Below are 22042 nucleotides of genomic sequence, written 5' to 3' on the forward strand. Positions count from 1 at the left end.
TTCCATTTCTAACCTGAACCTGAAGGCAACAAACCACCTCCTCCCAAAAACCCCATTAACAATAATAATAATAATAATAATATTATTAATGGTGTTCCACATACAAAAGGTAAAAAACTACAGAATGTGATAGACAAAGATAGAGCAACGCAGAAGGCAGCTGTGAGATATATTTACAGCTTCCTTTGTGTAAAGTAAAAAGGACAAAAAAATCATTTGGTTCTTTGTGTTTAAATATAGACACCAAAAATAATTTCACCACCTTTCCCACTTCCCTTTTTCTTTTTATGGATCAGAAGCATTGGAAAAGTTGTAAGGCTTTGTTGATGAAAGCTGCCCCTGTTCTGCATTTGGCTGGCTGTAGTTTTCCAGCCTTAAATATAAAGTCTTCAGCAGCTGCCACTGAAACTCTGTGTTTAAACGTTTTATTTAACTTTCAAATAAAAATACATCCAACAGCAAATTTACAAATGGTTCAATGTTTTGATGAAACTGCAAACTACTACTACTACTTATCATTTCTATAGCGCTACAAGGCATACGCAGCGCTGTACACCATACACAAAAAAGACAGTCCCTGCTCAAAGAGATTACAATCTAGATAAACCAGACCAAACACCCTGTTCCCGTCCCTTCCCCCAAACAACCCACCCCTCACCCAACAATCCTCCAACTCCCACATCGACAGATTTCTGTTGGACTAGACGAGTCCAGCGGAAGCCTTGACTCTGATGGCCCCATTGGTAAATGCAAGCCTTTTAAAGTGCAAGAGGCAGGGAACAGACCTGGATGAGTACCTGAAAATGTCAATCATAGGATATACTGAACAACTGCAACAGACCACCATCCCACCTTCCTTGCAGCCCTCCTCTAGTGCAAGATAACAGAGAAGGTCAATGTCAAAACCCCTCCCCCCCCAAAAAATCTTGGACAAAACGTTTCGTGGCATGGAAGACCCCACCCCCACCCCGAGGAACCAGATGATCTCACAGATTGTCCCACAGGCTTTCTGAAAAATTTGTTATTATGGATTTTAGCCTCTATGGCAACTTTCACTTCATATTCTCTTATTGTCTTCTTATCAGTGCTTTGCATCTAACATGCGAGTGCCTATATTGCTTCTTGTTTTCTTCATTCAGATCCTTTTCCCATGTTTTGAAAGATGTTCTTTTGACTCTAATAGCCTCTTTCACTTCACCTTTTAACCAATGCGGGCTGTCGTTTGCTTTTCTTTCCATCTTTATTTATACTTGGAATACATCTGGTCTGGACTTCTGAGATAATATTTTTAAACACCCATGCCTGATTTAAAGTCCTGACCTTTATGGCTGATCCTTTTTTTTAAGCTTCTTTTTAACCATTTTCCTCATTTTATCATACCTGCCCTTTTGAAAATTAAATGCTGCTACTGTAAATTTCCTAAGTGACTTCACTCCAGATATTAGCTCACATTTGATCATGTTATGATCACTGTTTCCCAGCAGACCCAGTATCGTTACGTCTTGTACTAAATTCTTCATTCCATTAAGGACTAGATCTAAAACAGCTCCCCTCTCGTTGGTACCTGGATCAGTTGCTCTCATTTATTACGTCTAGGAATTTTACTTCCCTAACACTCTCTAATGTGTCATTTATCCAGTCAGTATTGGGGTAATTGAAATCAGAAAAACTATTATCAAAGGTAGCTGAACCTCCCACATGATACCTGCCCCACATAGACTTTTGTGAGAATGAAATTAAACCTCAAAGCTCCCAGGATCCAGCCACAATATCAGCCCCTCCTTAAAGTTATTGCATACATCAGTTCCACCGTGGGAAGCTGTAGGAGTTCTTCAGGATGCTTGGACAGCTCTTGTCATGATCCTTGTTGGGTCATAACTGACTTTTTGATGGCATTGATAGAGTTGGCCTTATGCAACAACCATTTTTTCTTTGATGGGCAGATATAGTTATAGCTGTCTGGTGTGGCGATGAGGACCTCAGCCCCGTCGGTAGCCAATTTATTCATAGCTGAATTTGAACAACGTTGGGTATATTCCCATTCAGAATATTGGTGGATACATTGTTGGCTCCAATATATTAATGATATTTTTTGATTTGGTTGGACACCATCAATGAAGTTACCAAGTTGTGTGGGGTCTTTGAACCAAAGTCATCTTAATATTAAGTTTAAGGCTTATGTTCAGGAAATTACATTTTTGGATGTCCTTATTCGAACGGAGGGGATTGACTTTTCTACGTCAGTATATTTGAAGCCTACTGCTAGGAACACATTGTTGAATTATAAGAGTATGCATCCTTTCCACATGAGAAAGTTTCCCATTTTCCCAATTTCTCAGATACAGATGGATTTGTGATTCAGTTTTGGGATATAAATCTACAGCAGTGGAGTTGAACGAGAAATTCAATGAAAACAGTTATTCACAATAAGTTAGCAATAGCGCGTGTAAGCGAGCATTGCACAACAGTAGAGATGTGCTTTTGCAGCCTAAATCAAGGGAGATGGAGTTTCAGCAAGCGTCTTGTGTTTTGAAATATACGTATGCTTCGTATCGTATTGCTGCAATCATCAGAAAACACTAGAGAGTTTTGCAGGTGCATATTGTTTTTTCAATTGGAATGTATGATTGCCTTTGCCCGCAGCATGAATTTGGCTGACAAGTTATGCAAGTTTGATGTTTGGTCCTGCAAATTGGAGGAAGTTGCGGGCGAGGGAGCTTCCTTTAGGTGTCCGCAACCTCTGAGTCATCTTCGACTCCTCCCTCTCCTTCTCTACGCATATCCAGCAGATAGCTAAGACCTGTCGCTTCTTCCTCTATAACATTAGCAAAATTTGCCCTTTCCTCTCGGAGCACACCACCCGAACTCTCGTCCACTCTCTCATTACCTCTTGCCTTGACTACTGCAACCTACTCCTCACTGGCCTCCCACTTTGCCATCTATCCCCCCTTCAGTCCATTCAGAACTCTGCTGCAGTCTTATCTTCTGCCTGGACCGATATACTCATATCACCCCTCTCCTCAAGTCACTTCACTGGCTTCCGATTAGGTACCGCATACAGTTCAAGCTTCTCCTTCTAACCTACAAATGCACTCGATCTCTAGCCCCTCCTTACCTCTCTACACTCATCTCCCCTTATGTTCCTACCCGTAACCTCCGCTCTCAAGACAAATCCCTCCTTTCAGTACCCTTCTCCACCACCGCCAACTCCAGGCTCCGCCCTTTCTGCCTCGCCTCACCCCATGCTTGGAATAAACTCCCTGAGCCCATACGCCAGGCCCCCTCCCTGCCCATCTTCAAATCCTTGCTCAAAGCCCACCTCTTCAATGTCGCCTTCGGCACCTAACCACTTTACCTCTATTCAGGAAATCTAGACTGCCCAAACTTGACATTTCGTCCTTTAGATTGTAAGCTCCTTTGAGCAGGGACTGTCCTTCTTTGTTAAACTGTACAGCGCTGCGTAACCCTAGTAGCGCTCTAGAAATGTCAAGTAGTAGTAGTAGTAGGTGTAATCAGTCTATAAAATGTAAGAACATTTCTATTCAACCACCTGCATTTCTTCATGTGTGATTTAATTATATGCTGCCCTTGTGATCTGATATATGTAGGACAAACTTCCTTGATGTCAAAGACAAGACTGATAAAGCATCAGCATTGTGTGACTGCTGGAAAATTGGAGGAAACTTTGATACATCATTGTATGCAATTTAAACTTTTTTTTTCCCCAATTGCAATGTATGGCTACTGACCTGCTGCTAATCCTCCAGCGTGGGGATGATGTCAGTCAGAGACTGAGACAGTGGGAGCAATGTTGAATATATGACCTAATTACAGTGAAGCCTATGAGACTTAATATAGGTGTTGATTGGCATGCTTTTTTAAAAAAAGTTTGATACTGTTCCTTTAAGAGCAGTGGTTGTTGCTGGTTGGTGGATACTGGTCAGCATTTATTTAAACTAAGGAGGTTTAATAAGACAGGAGACAGCATGACTTCAAAATTTGAAGCCATCTCCCCTGCGCAGCCATCATATTGGTGTACCCAAAACAAACTCCTCAAACTCCCCAACCCTCCCCCCGCACCCCTCCTAACAGATAGAATGCAAAACCAAGGCGTTTTAATAAAACAGTGTAAACTTCACAAGTTTGCTATTTTCAATATCATCTGTGAATGTTTTGAGTTACTCATTATGGTGGCAAGGTCCGCCAACTGGCTTCAGCCCACATAATAGGCCAGATAGGCTCATGCTGTCTCCTGGCTTATTAAACCTATTTGGTTTAAACCCAGCCACCATCTTGGTGTCTGTAGGGATGTCTTGAAAATCTCACCTCCTGATGTTGTAGCTAAACGACAAAAGCGGCCCTTATAGAGGTTTATTCCTGTTGTTATTCTATGCAACTGAAGATTTGAGTATCCCTACCTAATATATATGGATTATTATGTTTCTGCTGGATTAAAATATGTGAATTGGAGATCTTAATGATCCTGGTTGGAAAGCGGTGGTTCCTGATGGAAGAAGCTCCAAACCTTTTTTAAACTCCGCTAAGCTAACTGCCTTTACCCATAATCTCTGGCAGCGAATTCCAGAGCTTAATTACACGTTGAGTGAAGAAATATTTTCTCCGATTCGTTTTAAATTTACTACATTGTAGCTTCATCAAATGCCCCATAGTCCTAGTATTTTTGGAAAGCATAAACAGACGCTTCACATCTACTCGTTCAACTCCACTCATTATTTTATAGACCTCTAACATATCTCCTCTCAGCCGCCTTTTCTCCAAGCTGAAGAGCCCTAGCCACTTTAGCCTTTCCTCATGGGGAAGTCGTCCCAGCCCCTTTATCATTTTTGTCGCCCTTCTCTGTACCTTTTCTAATTCTACTATATCTTTTTTGAGATGCGGCGACCAGAATTGAACATAATACAAGGTGCAGTCACACCATGCGTGATACAAAGGCATTATAACATCCTCATTTTTGTTTTCCATTCCTTTCCTAATAATAGCTAACATTCTATTTGCTTTCTTAGCCTCCGCAGCACACTGAGCAGAAGGTTTTAACGTATCGTCAACGACGATACCTAGATCCCTTTCTTGGTCTGTGACTCCTAACATGGAACCTTGTATGACGTAGCTATAATTCGGGTTCCTCTTTCCCACATGCATCACTTTGCACTTGCTCACATTAAGCGTCATCTGCCATTTAGACACCCAGTCTCCCAGTCTCGTAAGGTCCTCTTGTAATTTTTCACAATCCTCCCGCAATTTAACGAATTTGAATAACTTTGTGTCATCAGCAAATTTAATTACCTCACTAGTTACTCCTATCTCTAGGTCATTTATAAATATGTTAGAAAGCAGCGGTCCCAGCACAGAGCCCTGGGAAACCCCACTAACTACCCTCCTCCATAGAGAATACTGACTATTTAACCCTACTGTCTATTTTCTATCTTTTACCTAGTTTTTAATCCACAATAGGACACTACTTCCTATCCCATGACTCTCCAATTTCCTCTGGAGTCTTTCATGAGGTACTTTGTCAAACGCTTTCTGAAAATCCAAATAACACAATATCAACCGGCTCACTGTTATCCACATGTTTGTTAACCCCGTCAAAGAAATGTAATAGATTAGTGAGGGAAGATTTCCCTTCACTAAATCCATGTTGATTTTGCCTCATTAATCCATGCTTTTGAATATGCTCTATAATTTTGTTCTTTATAATAGTCTCTACTAGGAAGCTAGCCAAACTTTATTTTAAACCCCGCTAAGTTAAATCTTTTACCACATTCTCTCGCAACGAATTCCAGAGTTTAATTACACATTGGGTGAAGAAATATTTTCTCTGATTTGTTTTAAATTTACTACTTTGTAGCTTCATTGTGTGCCCCCTAGTCCTAGTATTTTTGGAAAGAGTAAACAAGCGATTCACGTCTACCTGTTCCACTCCACTCATTATTTTATAGACCTCTATCATATTCTCCCTCAGCCATACTTTTCTCCAAGCTGAAGAGCCGCTTTAGCCTTTCCTCATGAGGAAGTCATCTCATCCCCTTTATCATTTTCGACACTCTACTCTGCACCTTTTTAGAGATGCGGTGACCAGAATTGAACATAGTATTTGAGGTACGGTTGCACCATGGAGCGATACAAAGGCATTATAATGTCTTTATCCTTGTTTTCCATTCCTTTCCTAATAATACCTAACATTCTATTTTTGCTTTCTTAGCTGCCACCACATACTGAGCAGAGGGATTCAACTTATCATCAACAATGACACCTAGATCCCTTTCCTGGTCAGTGATTCCTAATGTGGAACCTTGCATCATGTAGCTATAGTTTGGGTTCCTCTTTCCCACGTGCTTCACTTTGCACTTGCTCACATTAAACGTTATCTGCCATTTGGTTAGCTTGACGGAGTTTAAAAAGGGGTTAGATAGATTCCTAAAGGACAAGTCCATAGACCGCTATTAAATGGACTTGGAAAAATTCCGCATTTTTAGGTATAACTTGTCTGGAATGTTTTTACGTTTGGGGAGCGTGCCAGGTGCCCTTGACCTGGATTGGCCACTGTCGGTGACAGGATGCTGAGCTAGATGGACCTTTGGTCTTTCCCAGTATGGCACTACTTATGTACTTATGGATGCCCAGTCTCCCAGTCTCGTACGGTCCTCTTGACATTTTTCACAATCCTCTTGTGATTTAACAACTTTGAATAACTTTGTGTCATCAGCAAATTTAATTACCTCACTAGTTACTCCCATCTTTAGATCATTTATATATATGTTAAAAAGCAGCGGTCCCTGCACAGACCCCTGGGAAACTCCACTATCTCTCCTTCTCCATTGAGAATACTGTCCATTTAACCCTACTCTGTTTTCTATCTATTAACCAGTTTTTAATCCACAGTAGAACACTACCTCCTATCCCATGACTCTCCAAGTTGCTCTGGAGTCTTTCATGAGGTACTTTGTCAAATGTCTTTTGAAAATCCAGATACACAATGTCAACTTTCAAATATTAATTAAAAAAAAAACCCAAACAAACTCAACCAGCTATGGTTACTCTCTCCTCATCCATATGTCTCCCTCCACTCACCCTCTCTTTCCCAGACTTTCACCCTCCATAACCACTTGCTTCCCTTCCTTTATGGAGCTTTTCTTATTGGGCAGGTACAGACCTGAAAATAGAGCCAATGCATTCTCTGTTTTTAGGCCCTACTATTGGGCCTTGTCTCCTGGATTCCACTCCACACAGAAGGTGAGGCCTTGCATCTACACAACTTGTTTCTGCTGCTGTTCTTTCCTCTGTGGTTGGGCCTTGGTTGGTCCCTGCATGATGATGAAAGGTCTGTATGGTGGGCAGAGCAGAAGGTGTACTGGAAAGGCTGGGAGAATGGCCTGTGGAGGGAGGAGGAGGAACCTTTTCAGTTTGGAGGTCAGTAGTTTGTAAAATACTAGCAATTACATTGTCAGTTGGAAGGTCCCACTGGCTTCTTTTCAAGAAAACTGGCCAAATGGCAGCCCTACATAGCGTATTTGATTTTGGTTAATGGAAGTTTAGTGGGGAATATGGCTACTGGCTGCTGCCACTGAGTGATGGTCTCCTTCATGTCCTTAGAAATGAACTGTGGTCCTTTCTTTCTGCTTTTAGAGAAGTGGTCAGCTGGAAGGAGAGAAATAAATACAAGTTTGTACCAGCCGCTTTGCCTCCAGAATTCTGCACTTTTTTCCAAGGTGAGTTCTAGTCACGATACGGATATTTTAGAAGCTCTGTTTGTGATTTCGATGCGCTTAAACTGGCATTTAGACATGTATATCACATACACATTTAAATCCTGGGATATCCATGTCCAAATCGCATATTGCAAGGGGCATGGTCTGGGTGTGCTTTGGCCGGGCTAAAATAAACACGTTCGGTCCCCATTTCAGAAGAGGAATGCATGTTTTTAAAAAATATATATATTTATTTTCATTTGTGAACAATGGAATACATAACGGCAACAGAATCATGAAACCCTTGACATTTAGCCAGTACCACAGCCAAAGCAAAGAAGGGAACATAATAGAACATGTGAATCCCACTGCGCAACATGTAACTGAAGCGAAACATAAAAACAGTGAAAAACTAGACAGCAACATCACTGTAGCGCTTTAGAAATGATAAGTAGTAGTAGTATATTTCTTTGTCACATTTTTGTTATAACCCCCCACCCCCGCAATTCAAGCACCCCTGCCCACTCAATCCCTGCAGACTCACAACCCACATACCCACAGTCTCCTCAACAAGCACCCCTCCCATACGCACTCCAGGCACACACCACATGCAAACACTAGCTTCTAGAAATATAGATTGGAACACAGGACCTGCCTCCAGAAAAGGCTCAGAAACACCCCGACTACACCAGGGGCCCATCCGTATAATGCTAATGTATCGAAGATGGTCTGGTGTTTTCTGTTTCCACTTCTCTTGCCTAACTTCATGTCTAGCATCTATTTATTTGTTCTTGTACCCCACGATTGTCCAAAAACAAGTTTTTGTTCAATATGGCTTATAGTCAACAGTTGAGAGATTACAATGATGCATTACAGAAATATAGAGTAGTGTAGACTAACGTTGTCTCATTTAGTTAACGATAGAGTTTCTTGAAAAGATAGGTTTTTCTGAATTGAAGATAGTCTGTGATTCTTCTTATCGCATTGGCAATTGAGTTCCACCATTTGGAACCCAAATACTAAATCCAGCCATTGATATGGATTTGTTGGTTAAGATTTTGCAGTTGGGTAGGCGAAGGAGTAAGTGGCTTCTGGTTTCTGGGATTGTATTTCATGGAAGACAGTTCGATCAGGTCTAGCATGTAGTCGGGAGACATGCCAAACAGTATTGTGAAGATCTTATGAAACCAAAGCTCCATGGGAGGACTATCTTTACTGTTAATTCCCACAGGGATAGTAGAATAATATCAAAACATATAACCCACAAATTCCACTATTATACACCTGGGTATTGGAGGTGTGTGATCGCTAACATATATGAAATGTGGAGAAAAAAAGACTTCAGAAATCCTAGAGAATGCTCCTGTGTGGAAACCACCATATATCTGTGGAGCACCCCACTTCTTCAATCACTAGTCTTCACAAAAAAAACTCCACTCTTCTTATTCATATACTGCGTGCACATACACCTAACACAATACTCAAAGGTGAAGGCAACTAATCCAAAACATTCGGTGAAAGAAAAACTACTTAACTTAAATGTTCTTAGAACTGTCCAGTCTTCATCTATTTCCAAAGCCCAACAGGAGACCCTGTTTCGCCCCGAATAGGCTGTTTCAAGGGCAAAAACTTTAATCCAGACAGCTGATTTCCATCATTCAACTTCACCGCATTCAACTGCCTCCGGTTGGCGTCTTAAACGCGAATCTCACTTCCTTCTTCTATATATACGTCATTTCCTTGTTCTCAAACGTAATGAATTCAACACAATAACTTTATTGGCAGACATCCAATTCACAGAAAAGCTTTCCATTCAATTGAAATGTTCAACCCTTTGGGGATTACGGTTTGCAGCGTGTAAATCCATCTTTGCTCTTTCTGTCTTAATTTTTTTCTTATATCCCCTCTGCGTTCTGAAATCTGAATTTGCTCCAGGACCACACACTGTAAATCACCAAACTCATGTTGTTTCAAGAGACAATGTGAAACAAGAGGTTCATATGTTTTCTTGGCCTGTATACAGTGTCTATGTTCAATCAATCGCGTTTTTAGCATTCTAGAGGTTTGTCCCACATAATACAAATTGCAAGTGCATTTTAATAAGTAAATCACATTCATGGATTGACAATCCGTACAGGACTTTAAATGATACGATTTTCCCGTGCTAGAATCCACAAATGCATCCACATCCAACATAATGTGACACACAGAGCACTGCCCACATGCTTTATGATGTCCTATTCTGGCAGCCAATTGTGCCTCACGATTCCATGTGTCCGCTACACATAGCAAATCGTTCAAATTGCTCTGTCTTTGATAAGCAAACAAAATCCTTAAATCCTGGAAACAAGGATAAATATGCAACATTGCTATATGTTTTTTGATGACCTTTATCATCCTATTTGTGTGGGTATTGTATTTTGTTACAAAAGTCACCACCTCTTGTTGTTCCACTGTACTGTTATTTGGATTCAGTAACCATTCTCTATGATTATAATAAGCCCGTTTTCTTGCTCGTGATACCAAGGACTTCGGATAACCTCTATCTTGTAATTTATGTTGTAAATAAGATGTTTGTTGAAAATATCTCTCAGTGGTGGAACAAATTTTACGGTATCGCAAAAATTGTGCAAAGGGGACATTTGTCTTGCAATGACTCGGGTGCATACTTTGGAAATGCAATGTAGTATTCCGGTCCGTGGATTTAACGAACACCGACGTTTCTAATTTACTTTGAGCGACCTGAACCTGTACATCCAAAAAGGAGATAGAAACCTCACTATAGGCGTGTTCAAATTTAATTGTCTCATGACATTCATTAAGATATGTCACAAATTCATGCAATTCTGTGGCAGTGCCGCCCCAAAGAACAAAAATGTCGTCTATGTACCGCCACCAACTTCTCAACATCTGTTTCCATCTTGAATTATATACCCACTCGCATTCAAAATGTTCCATGAACAAATTTGCAATAGTAGGCGAACATGCTGCTCCCATAGAAACCCCTGATTTCTGTATATAATATTTCTTATTACAGGTGAAATAATTTTCAGCTAATGTGATCCGGACGAGGTTTAATACAAAATCTGTGGGAACTAAATGGGGCCGTTCTCTTTTATTCAAGATTTGTTCCAAAATCTCAATCGCTTCATTTTGAGGAATAGAGGTGTAAAGCGAACACACATCTAATGTCACCAACAATGTAGTCCCATCCATTTCAGCTCTTTTTGTTTCCAAGAGTCTTAAAAAATGAGAACTGTCCTTCACATACGACTCTATTTTTGACAAAAAAGGTTGCAAAATCTTGTCTATAAATTGAGCTGGACGTTCTAATAACGATCCCCTAGCTGATACTATAGGACGCCCTGGCGGTTGAACCATATTTTTATGAATTTTAGGCAAAGTGTAGAATACGGGAATTTTAAAGCCCCGAAAATCCAAAAAAGTCAATTCCTTTTTGGTAAGAAATCCTGAACTTCTACCCTCAAACAACAAGTCTTGAAGCATGGCTTGTACTCGAATAGAGGGATCATCCACGACTTCTTCATAAGTAGTCGTGTCAGATAATTGGCGAGATATTTCCGCCATATAATCAGTTGTATTCTGGATGACCACCGCCCCACCTTTGTCTGCTTTACGAATGACAATGGCTACATCTTTCTTCAAATCTCTTAAAGCAATGCGTTCTCCAGCATTTAGATTTAAACCCCGTTTTGGCAATACTGCCTCTTCTCTCTCCAAGTCATGAAGAATGCATTTCTTAAAAGTAGCTAACCCCGCATCCAACGCTCCAGAAGGGGTCCATTTTGAAGGTTCACTTACTATTGACCTGTCCAATATCTGTTCCTGTTGAGATGTCGAAAAAAATAATTTCAAATTTAATTTACGAATAATTTTTCCACGTCCATACGTATTTGAAAAGCATCATGAAAATTAGTTGGTATAAATGTGAGTCCTCTGCTTAACACACTCACTTCATCTACACTTAATATCCTAGTGGACAAATTCACCACTGCTGGACGTGCCGTTGTGATCTCGTTTGTGGCCGTTGACCCTGGCCTCTGTATCCTCGTCCTCGAGCACGCCAACCTTTGTTCCCCTGTCTTCCTCGCGTGCTGTTGTTTTTTTCCCCAGACGTTTCATCTGCATCTTCACCACTACTAGAACTATTTGAAGTAAATTGAAACCTAGTTTCTTTCTTATTACTACCTTTATCCACTTGATCCTTTCTCATCCATGGGTATACATAGCCTTCCCCATAATCTCGTTCATCACGCTGAAATTTTTTTATTTTTTGCATTTTTAATTCTTTCTGAAATTTCTCCATTTTAAATAGTAACTCCTTATGTTCATCTGCAAAATTGTTGGCGGTTTCTTGAGCTTTCAACAAATCATGACAACGTTGTTTTTCCAACACAATTTGCTCCTGTGATCGTTTTACCAAGAGCACCATTAAATCCCACGAACACCTATTTAAAATCATGTTCCAATGCGAAACAAACACTTCATCTTCTTGAAACATCCTCGGTCCTCTCAACATACGTAAACCTCTGGGAATTATTTCTTGTCGGCAGTAATCCGCTAAAGAAGCACTATGTAACTCCAATTTCACAAGTGTCTTATGTGAATTCAAAATCTCTAACCAATTATCCATTCCATCTACTGTGTGATTCAAGGATAAACCCGGTATATTCAAAATCTCGTCCTTCTGATCTTGTAGGAAGCCAAAGCCTGTTCTCCAATCTTGCGCCATTATATTTCTCCCTCTTGTCAGTGATACTGTTAATTCCCACAGGGATAGTAGAATAATATCAAAACATATAACCCACAAATTCCACTATTATACACCTGGGTATTGGAGGTGTGTGATCGCTAACATATATGAAATGTGGAGAAAAAAAGACTTCAGAAATCCTAGAGAATGCTCCTGTGTGGAAACCACCATATATCTGTGGAGCACCCCACTTCTTCAATCACTAGTCTTCACAAAAAAAACTCCACTCTTCTTATTCATATACTGCGTGCACATACACCTAACACAATACTCAAAGGTGAAGGCAACTAATCCAAAACATTCTGTGAAAGAAAAACTACTTAACTTAAATGTTCTTAGAACTGTCCAGTCTTCATCTATTTCCAAAGCCCAACAGGAGACCCTGTTTCGCCCCGAATAGGCTGTTTCAAGGGCAAAAACTTTAATCCAGACAGCTGATTTCCATCATTCAACTTCACCGCATTCAACTGCCTCCGGTTGGCGTCTTAAACGCGAATCTCACTTCCTTCTTCTACAGTGGGGGAAATAAGTATTTGATCCCTTGCTGATTTTGTAAGTTTGCCCACTGACAAAGACATGAGCAGCCCATAATTGAAGGGTAGGTTATTGGTAACAGTGAGAGATAGCACATCACAAATTAAATCCGGAAAATCACATTGTGGAAAGTATATGAATTTATTTGCATTCTGCAGAGGGAAATAAGTATTTAATCCCTCTGGTAAACAAGACCTAATACTTGGTGGCAAAACCCTTGTTGGCAAGCACAGCGGTCAGACGTCTTCTGTAGTTGATGATGAGGTTTGCACACATGTCAGGAGGAATTTTGGTCCACTCCTCTTTGCAGATCATCTCTAAATCATTAAGAGTTCTGGGCTGTCGCTTGGCAACTCGCAGCTTCAGCTCCCTCCATAAGTTTTCAATGGGATTAAGGTCTGGTGACTGGCTAGGCCACTCCATGACCCTAATGTGCTTCTTCCTGAGCCACTCCTTTGTTGCCTTGGCTGTATGTTTTGGGTCATTGTCGTGCTGGAAGACCCAGCCACGACCCATTTTTAAGGCCCTGGCGGAGGGAAGGAGGTTGTCACTCAGAATTGTACGGTACATGGCCCCATCCATTCTCCCATTGATGCGGTGAAGTAGTCCTGTGCCCTTAGCAGAGAAACACCCCCAAAACATAACATTTCCACCTCCATGCTTGACAGTGGGGACGGTGTTCTTTGGGTCATAGGCAGCATTTCTCTTCCTCCAAACACGGCGAGTTGAGTTCATGCCAAAGAGCTCAATTTTTGTCTCATCTGACCACAGCACCTTCTCCCAATCACTCTCGGCATCATCCAGGTGTTCACTGGCAAACTTCAGACGGGCCGTCACATGTGCCTTCCGGAGCAGGGGGACCTTGCGGGCACTGCAGGATTGCAATCCGTTATGTCGTAATGTGTTACCAATGGTTTTCGTGGTGACAGTGGTCCCAGCTGCCTTGAGATCATTGACAAGTTCCCCCCTTGTAGTTGTAGGCTGATTTCTAACCTTCCTCATGATCAAGGATACCCCACGAGGTGAGATTTTGCGTGGAGCCCCAGATCTTTGTCGATTGACAGTCATTTTGTACTTCTTCCATTTTCTTACTATGGCACCAACAGTTGTCTCCTTCTCGCCCAGCGTCTTACTGATGGTTTTGTAGCCCATTCCAGCCTTGTGCAGGTGTATGATCTTGTCCCTGACATCCTTAGACAGCTCCTTGCTCTTGGCCATTTTGTAGAGGTTAGAGTCTGACTGATTCACTGAGTCTGTGGACAGGTGTCTTTCATACAGGTGACCATTGCCGACAGCTGTCTGTCATGCAGGTAACGAGTTGATTTGGAGCATCTACCTGGTCTGTAGGGGCCAGATCTCTTACTGGTTGGTGAGGGATCAAATACTTATTTCCCTCTGCAGAATGCAAATAAATTCATATACTTTCCACAATGTGATTTTCCGGATTTAATTTGTGATGTGCTATCTCTCACTGTTACCAATAACCTACCCTTCAATTATGGGCTGCTCATGTCTTTGTCAGTGGGCAAACTTACAAAATCAGCAAGGGATCAAATACTTATTTCCCCCACTGTATATATACGTCATTTCCTTGTTCTCAAACGTAATGAATTCAACACAATAACTTTATTGGCAGACATCCAATTCACAGAAAAGCTTTCCATTCAATTGAAATGTTCAACCCTTTGGGGATTACGGTTTGCAGCGTGTAAATCCATCTTTGCTCTTTCTGTCTTAATTTTTTTCTTATATCCCCTCTGCGTTCTGAAATCTGAATTTGCTCCAGGACCACACACTGTAAATCACCAAACTCATGTTGTTTCAAGAGACAATGTGAAACAAGAGGTTCATATGTTTTCTTGGCCTGTATACAGTGTCTATGTTCAATCAATCGCGTTTTTAGCATTCTAGAGGTTTGTCCCACATAATACAAATTGCAAGTGCATTTTAATAAGTAAATCACATTCATGGATTGACAATCCGTACAGGACTTTAAATGATACGATTTTCCCGTGCTAGAATCCACAAATGCATCCACATCCAACATAATGTGACACACAGAGCACTGCCCACATGCTTTATGATGTCCTATTCTGGCAGCCAATTGTGCCTCACGATTCCATGTGTCCGCTACACATAGCAAATCGTTCAAATTGCTCTGTCTTTGATAAGCAAACAAAATCCTTAAATCCTGGAAACAAGGATAAATATGCAACATTGCTATATGTTTTTTGATGACCTTTATCATCCTATTTGTGTGGGTATTGTATTTTGTTACAAAAGTCACCACCTCTTGTTGTTCCACTGTACTGTTATTTGGATTCAGTAACCATTCTCTATGATTATAATAAGCCCGTTTTCTTGCTCGTGATACCAAGGACTTCGGATAACCTCTATCTTGTAATTTATGTTGTAAATAAGATGTTTGTTGAAAATATCTCTCAGTGGTGGAACAAATTTTACGGTATCGCAAAAATTGTGCAAAGGGGACATTTGTCTTGCAATGACTCGGGTGCATACTTTGGAAATGCAATGTAGTATTCCGGTCCGTGGATTTAACGAACACCGACGTTTCTAATTTACTTTGAGCGACCTGAACCTGTACATCCAAAAAGGAGATAGAAACCTCACTATAGGCGTGTTCAAATTTAATTGTCTCATGACATTCATTAAGATATGTCACAAATTCATGCAATTCTGTGGCAGTGCCGCCCCAAAGAACAAAAATGTCGTCTATGTACCGCCACCAACTTCTCAACATCTGTTTCCATCTTGAATTATATACCCACTCGCATTCAAAATGTTCCATGAACAAATTTGCAATAGTAGGCGAACATGCTGCTCCCATAGAAACCCCTGATTTCTGTATATAATATTTCTTATTACAGGTGAAATAATTTTCAGCTAATGTGATCCGGACGAGGTTTAATACAAAATCTGTGGGAACTAAATGGGGCCGTTCTCTTTTATTCAAGATTTGTTCCAAAATCTCAATCGCTTCATTTTGAGGAATAGAGGTGTAAAGCGAACACACATCTAATGTCACCAACAATGTAGTCCCATCCATTTCAGCTCTTTTTGTTTCCAAGAGTCTTAAAAAATGAGAACTGTCCTTCACATACGACTCTATTTTTGACAAAAAAGGTTGCAAAATCTTGTCTATAAATTGAGCTGGACGTTCTAATAACGATCCCCTAGCTGATACTATAGGACGCCCTGGCGGTTGAACCATATTTTTATGAATTTTAGGCAAAGTGTAGAATACGGGAATTTTAAAGCCCCGAAAATCCAAAAAAGTCAATTCCTTTTTGGTAAGAAATCCTGAACTTCTACCCTCAAACAACAAGTCTTGAAGCATGGCTTGTACTCGAATAGAGGGATCATCCACGACTTCTTCATAAGTAGTCGTGTCAGATAATTGGCGAGATATTTCCGCCATATAATCAGTTGTATTCTGGATGACCACCGCCCCACCTTTGTCTGCTTTACGAATGACAATGGCTACATCTTTCTTCAAATCTCTTAAAGCAATGCGTTCTCCAGCATTTAGATTTAAACCCCGTTTTGGCAATACTGCCTCTTCTCTCGTCCGGATCACATTAGCTGAAAATTATTTCACCTGTAATAAGAAATATTATATACAGAAATCAGGGGTTTCTATGGGAGCAGCATGTTCGCCTACTATTGCAAATTTGTTCATGGAACATTTTGAATGCGAGTGGGTATATAATTCAAGATGGAAACAGATGTTGAGAAGTTGGTGGCGGTACATAGACGACATTTTTGTTCTTTGGGGCGGCACTGCCACAGAATTGCATGAATTTGTGACATATCTTAATGAATGTCATGAGACAATTAAATTTGAACACGCCTATAGTGAGGTTTCTATCTCCTTTTTGGATGTACAGGTTCAGGTCGCTCAAAGTAAATTAGAAACGTCGGTGTTCGTTAAATCCACGGACCGGAATACTACATTGCATTTCCAAAGTATGCACCCGAGTCATTGCAAGACAAATGTCCCCTTTGCACAATTTTTGCGATACCGTAAAATTTGTTCCACCACTGAGAGATATTTTCAACAAACATCTTATTTACAACATAAATTACAAGATAGAGGTTATCCGAAGTCCTTGGTATCACGAGCAAGAAAACGGGCTTATTATAATCATAGAGAATGGTTACTGAATCCAAATAACAGTACAGTGGAACAACAAGAGGTGGTGACTTTTGTAACAAAATACAATACCCACACAAATAGGATGATAAAGGTCATCAAAAAACATATAGCAATGTTGCATATTTATCCTTGTTTCCAGGATTTAAGGATTTTGTTTGCTTATCAAAGACAGAGCAATTTGAACGATTTGCTATGTGTAGCGGACACATGGAATCGTGAGGCACAATTGGCTGCCAGAATAGGACATCATAAAGCATGTGGGCAGTGCTCTGTGTGTCACATTATGTTGGATGTGGATGCATTTGTGGATTCTAGCACGGGAAAATCGTATCATTTAAAGTCCTGTACGGATTGTCAATCCATGAATGTGATTTACTTATTAAAATGCACTTGCAATTTGTATTATGTGGGAGAAACCTCTAGAATGCTAAAAACGCGATTGATTGAACATAGACACTGTATACAGGCCAAGAAAACATATGAACCTCTTGTTTCACATTGTCTCTTGAAACAACATGAGTTTGGTGATTTACAGTGTGTGGTCCTGGAGCAAATTCAGATTTCAGAACGCAGAGGGGATATAAGAAAAAAATTAAGACAGAAAGAGCAAAGATGGATTTACACGCTGCAAACCGTAATCCCCAAAGGGTTGAACATTTCAATTGAATGGAAAGCTTTTCTGTGAATTGGATGTCTGCCAATAAAGTTATTGTGTTGAATTCATTACGTTTGAGAACAAGGAAATGACGTATATATAGAAGAAGGAAGTGAGATTCGCGTTTAAGACGCCAACCGGAGGCAGTTGAATGCGGTGAAGTTGAATGATGGAAATCAGCTGTCTGGATTAAAGTTTTTGCCCTTGAAACAGCCTATTCGGGGCGAAACAGGGTCTCCTGTTGGGCTTTGGAAATAGATGAAGACTGGACAGTTCTAAGAACATTTAAGTTAAGTAGTTTTTCTTTCACCGAATGTTTTGGATTAGTTGCCTTCACCTTTGAGTATTGTGTTAGGTGTATGTGCACGCAGTATATGAATAAGAAGAGTGGAGTTTTTTTTGTGAAGACTAGTGATTGAAGAAGTGGGGTGCTCCACAGATATATGGTGGTTTCCACACAGGAGCATTCTCTAGGATTTCTGAAGTCTTTTTTTCTCCACATTTCATATATGTTAGCGATCACACACCTCCAATACCCAGGTGTATAATAGTGGAATTTGTGGGTTATAGGACTATCTTTACCCAATATTGCAAGATTACTTTTTTAATGAGCACTAATGCAATACTCAAAAATTTGCAGGTAGACAGAGAGATACGTTGATCTATAAGTCCCACCAATGGTTGTTTATGTCCCCTGAGATCTTCACCAGGATATATACCTGCTCCTGGGGACGTCAAGGTTATATAAAGGTACCCGTGTTGTGCACCACCCTATTGAAGGAATTCGAGGGAATCGCCACCTTAATGCCCCAGTGTTTTTTGTGTATGTGTTTCCTTTACAAATTAGGTGCAGAATATGCACCTTGACACTCGACATGGACAGCTACAGAATAATTTTATGCACACCCTAAGGGGCTCTAAACTCTACCGCTGTAGTACACTTAGCATCAACTGGCTCGAAGAATGAAAGCAACCCGACCCGGGGATGCTTCCCGGGTTCCTCTGTGCAGTGCTGTCACTGAGCCACCATGTAAGTCTCAAATCTAGCAGTGCTATCCTTATAACTAGAAGTGGCCTTATAAAAATAGGGCCTGGTATTCAGCCGGTGATGGGCAGTGCTTTTGCTCTCCACCGGTTAAAGATAGGCCAGCTGTTTATGTGGTCCTGTTTTATGTTTTAACAGTTTTATTGATGACTCAACATAGTAAACAGCCAACAAGTTCAGTATACAACGAGTTGGAAACAACACGATCTGAATAAGAGCAGAGTAATAGGCTTGTCATCAAAAGTTTTAACAGTTTTTTCCCCACCCTACACAAACCTATAACCCACCCCCTCTTATTGAGCTTATGGTGAAGCAGATTTTACAAGGAATACATTAAACAAGCAGGGACATGTGTATCCCCATAGCATTTTACAAGTAAGAACCTCTACCTACAGCCCTCCTCCCCCCCATCCCCCCCCCAACCAACCATAAGTTGAAATTAACAAGCAGCCAGCAGTGTTTATGACAGCAGCTACCAAGCTAATAAACTATGAGCATTAACCAAAAAGGTTGGGAACCATCCAAACCTCCAGTAGACTGAAAGCAGTAGTAAGCAGTGGATATGTCAACAGGTTGTGCAAGGAATATCTCAATAACCCCATTTTTATCACCCACCTCCTCCCCCACCCCCAAAAAAAGGGATTTAAAGAATAGGAGGTGTGTGCGCTGCCAAGCCATACTTAGTCGCGTGCGACCTGAGTCCTCAGAAACATCAAATCCATGCTGAAAAGAGTCTTATGTGGTCCTGTTTTACTTATCTATGTATTAGGATTTATTTACCACCTTTTTGAAGGAATTCACTCAAGGCGGTGTACAGTAAGAGTAGATCAAACATGAGCAATAGACAATTACAGCAGTAAAAATATTCAAATAACAATACAAAGTATGGCATAGTATACTGCTTAAAAATCAAAAAGTACTGAAGAGCAAAAAATCCAATAGAATAATACCACACGATTTGCCCCAAATCACAACAGCAACCCCAGAGACCATCAACAAGCAATATATCAAAAAAAGGAAACCCCCAGCTGCCAGGGTTGCCCATACAGATAGTCCTTTCCCCCCACCCCAAAAGGCTGCCATCACGTTCTCGACAAGTCCCCCAAAACAAACCACAACAGAAAACAGCTCCCAGTAGGAGAAAAAAAACACTGCAGCTAAGCTTATCCGGTTAGGCGCTGAATATCGGCTCCTAACTGGATAAGTCGCGCAATACAGCCAGTTGTATGCTAGGTGCTAACCGGCAATATTCAGCGGAGATAACCGGTTATCTCCCGCTGAATATTGCCAGTTAGGCACCAACAGGGACGTAGCTGTGGGGGGCCCCGGGGGCCTGGGCTCCTGCAAATATTGTCCGGGCCCCTGGTTTGGCTGGCAGGGGTCCCCAAACCCCACCAGCCGAAGCCTTCTTCAGCGCTGGTCTCCGGTGCAGCCGCGTTCGCTGACTGCCCCCTACTCTTCTTTCTTCTTGCTCCTCCTGTGCACGCTGACGCTCAGCGGTCGCCGGCGCAGTCGCATTCGCTGCCTGCTCCCTGCTCTTCTTTCTTCTTGCTCCTCCTGTGCACGCTGAGACCGGCGCTGAAGAAGGCTTCTGTTGGCGGAGGTTGGGGGTCCCCCGCCAGCAAAGGTATTTGTTTGTGAGGGGAAGCTGCGAGGAGGCAGTGGGGGGGGGGGGGGGGGGGGGAGGAGGTGAGGCATGGCGGTGGGGGGGACCAGCGGGGTGGCACTCAAAATGTGCCCCCAACTTCGGGGTCTGGCCCCCTCCCACCGTGAGGTCTGGATACGCCCCTGGGCACCAATATATTATTTAACCAGTCAGCGGCTGTGTCTGGCCAGTTAAATAGTTATAAATATCGGGGTGCAGATAGTCCTTAATAAATGTTTTGAAAATATTAAAGAAAAAAAAGCAGGAAGTTCATGTCTGTCCAGTCTGTGCATGAATGTGAATCTTTCACATTGAGCCAGATTCTATAAATGGCGCTCAAAATCTGGTAAATAAAAGAAGAAGAAGACTGAAAAATAATAAAAGGACGACACTCCAGATAAAAAATGAACCAGACTCGACACAGCTGTGTTTCGGCCTACAGGGCCTGCATCAGGAGTCTATTTTCAAAACAACATATAAAAATAATCTTAACATTTAAAAATAATATAAACATATAAAAAACAGTAAGTGACATAGAATTTACATATATGAGGGATCTAAACATATTAAAATTGAATATAGAATTCACAATGAAATATTCACACAAAAACATTGTAAAAAACATATAGTCAGTGGGATAAAAATGTTTGCCATAAATTTACAAATACAAGTCAAAACATCTACTATAATAAAACTCACCCTCAACATTCTGAGGACACTGACGTCAGTGAAGCCAAGCCCTGACTTCCTTCAAAAAGGTTTGAAAGTTCGTGGTGGTGAAGCCACCAAAATAGCTCCGGGCCCCGCCCTCAAGGGCGGAGCAATGGCAGAACAACGAAGGGGTTGGCAGGGAGGCGTGGGGGGTGGGAAATCGCTCCGGGCCCCGCCCTCGCGTCAAGTGTCATGACGTTGGGGGCGGAGCAATGGAAGAATAACGAAGGGGTTGGCCAGGGAGGGGGGGGGGTGTTGGCGACGAACACCTTGCTAGCGCCCATTTCATTTGATCTGAAACGGGCCTCTTTTACTAGTAATAGATAAAATATAAATTTCAAAATCAAAAAATAACACATTGACAAAACTTAATAAATGAGATCAAATTATTTCATTGTGACATAAATAGTTGAGTAAGCCAAAATACTTGTAGAGAAAATCTGGTGCCAGAAAAAAATCAGCGCTAAGAGCTATTCTAAAAAAAAAGAGCACACAACCGTTAGAGAATATTGCTTAGATCAGGTATGCACGCTCAGCTCTGGGCGCCAGACTTATGCCAGCTGAAACCTGTTGTAAATTCTGGCGCACAAGTTGGACACAGATTCCCCCATATTCTGTAACGTTGCGACCAACTTGTTGGAACGCCCATGCCCCTCCCATGGCCACGCCCCCTTTGGGGTTGCACGCTATACGTGTCGGGCACCCAGTGTTACAGAATAGCGTGCTGCCAGATGCGTGAGCAGAAATCCTAATTGATACTGTTCAACGTAACTAATTGGTTGTTGGTGTCCA

General features: G+C 41.3%; 1 protein-coding gene across 2 annotated transcripts in view; it reads left to right on the top strand.

Moving 5' to 3' along the window:
* NBEAL2 (neurobeachin like 2) overlaps window positions 1-22042 on the top strand; it is a 492927-nt gene that overhangs the window by 238514 nt on the left and 232371 nt on the right. For both annotated transcript variants that reach the window (XM_030196875.1, XM_030196883.1), the window contains exon 6: window positions 7648-7730. In XM_030196875.1, coding sequence (XP_030052735.1) covers window positions 7648-7730 — 83 coding nt within the window. The remainder of the gene's footprint in view (window positions 1-7647; window positions 7731-22042) is intronic.

This window comes from Microcaecilia unicolor, chromosome 1 (genome assembly GCF_901765095.1).
Source record: "Microcaecilia unicolor chromosome 1, aMicUni1.1, whole genome shotgun sequence".
Classification (NCBI taxonomy): Eukaryota; Metazoa; Chordata; class Amphibia; order Gymnophiona; family Siphonopidae; genus Microcaecilia; species Microcaecilia unicolor.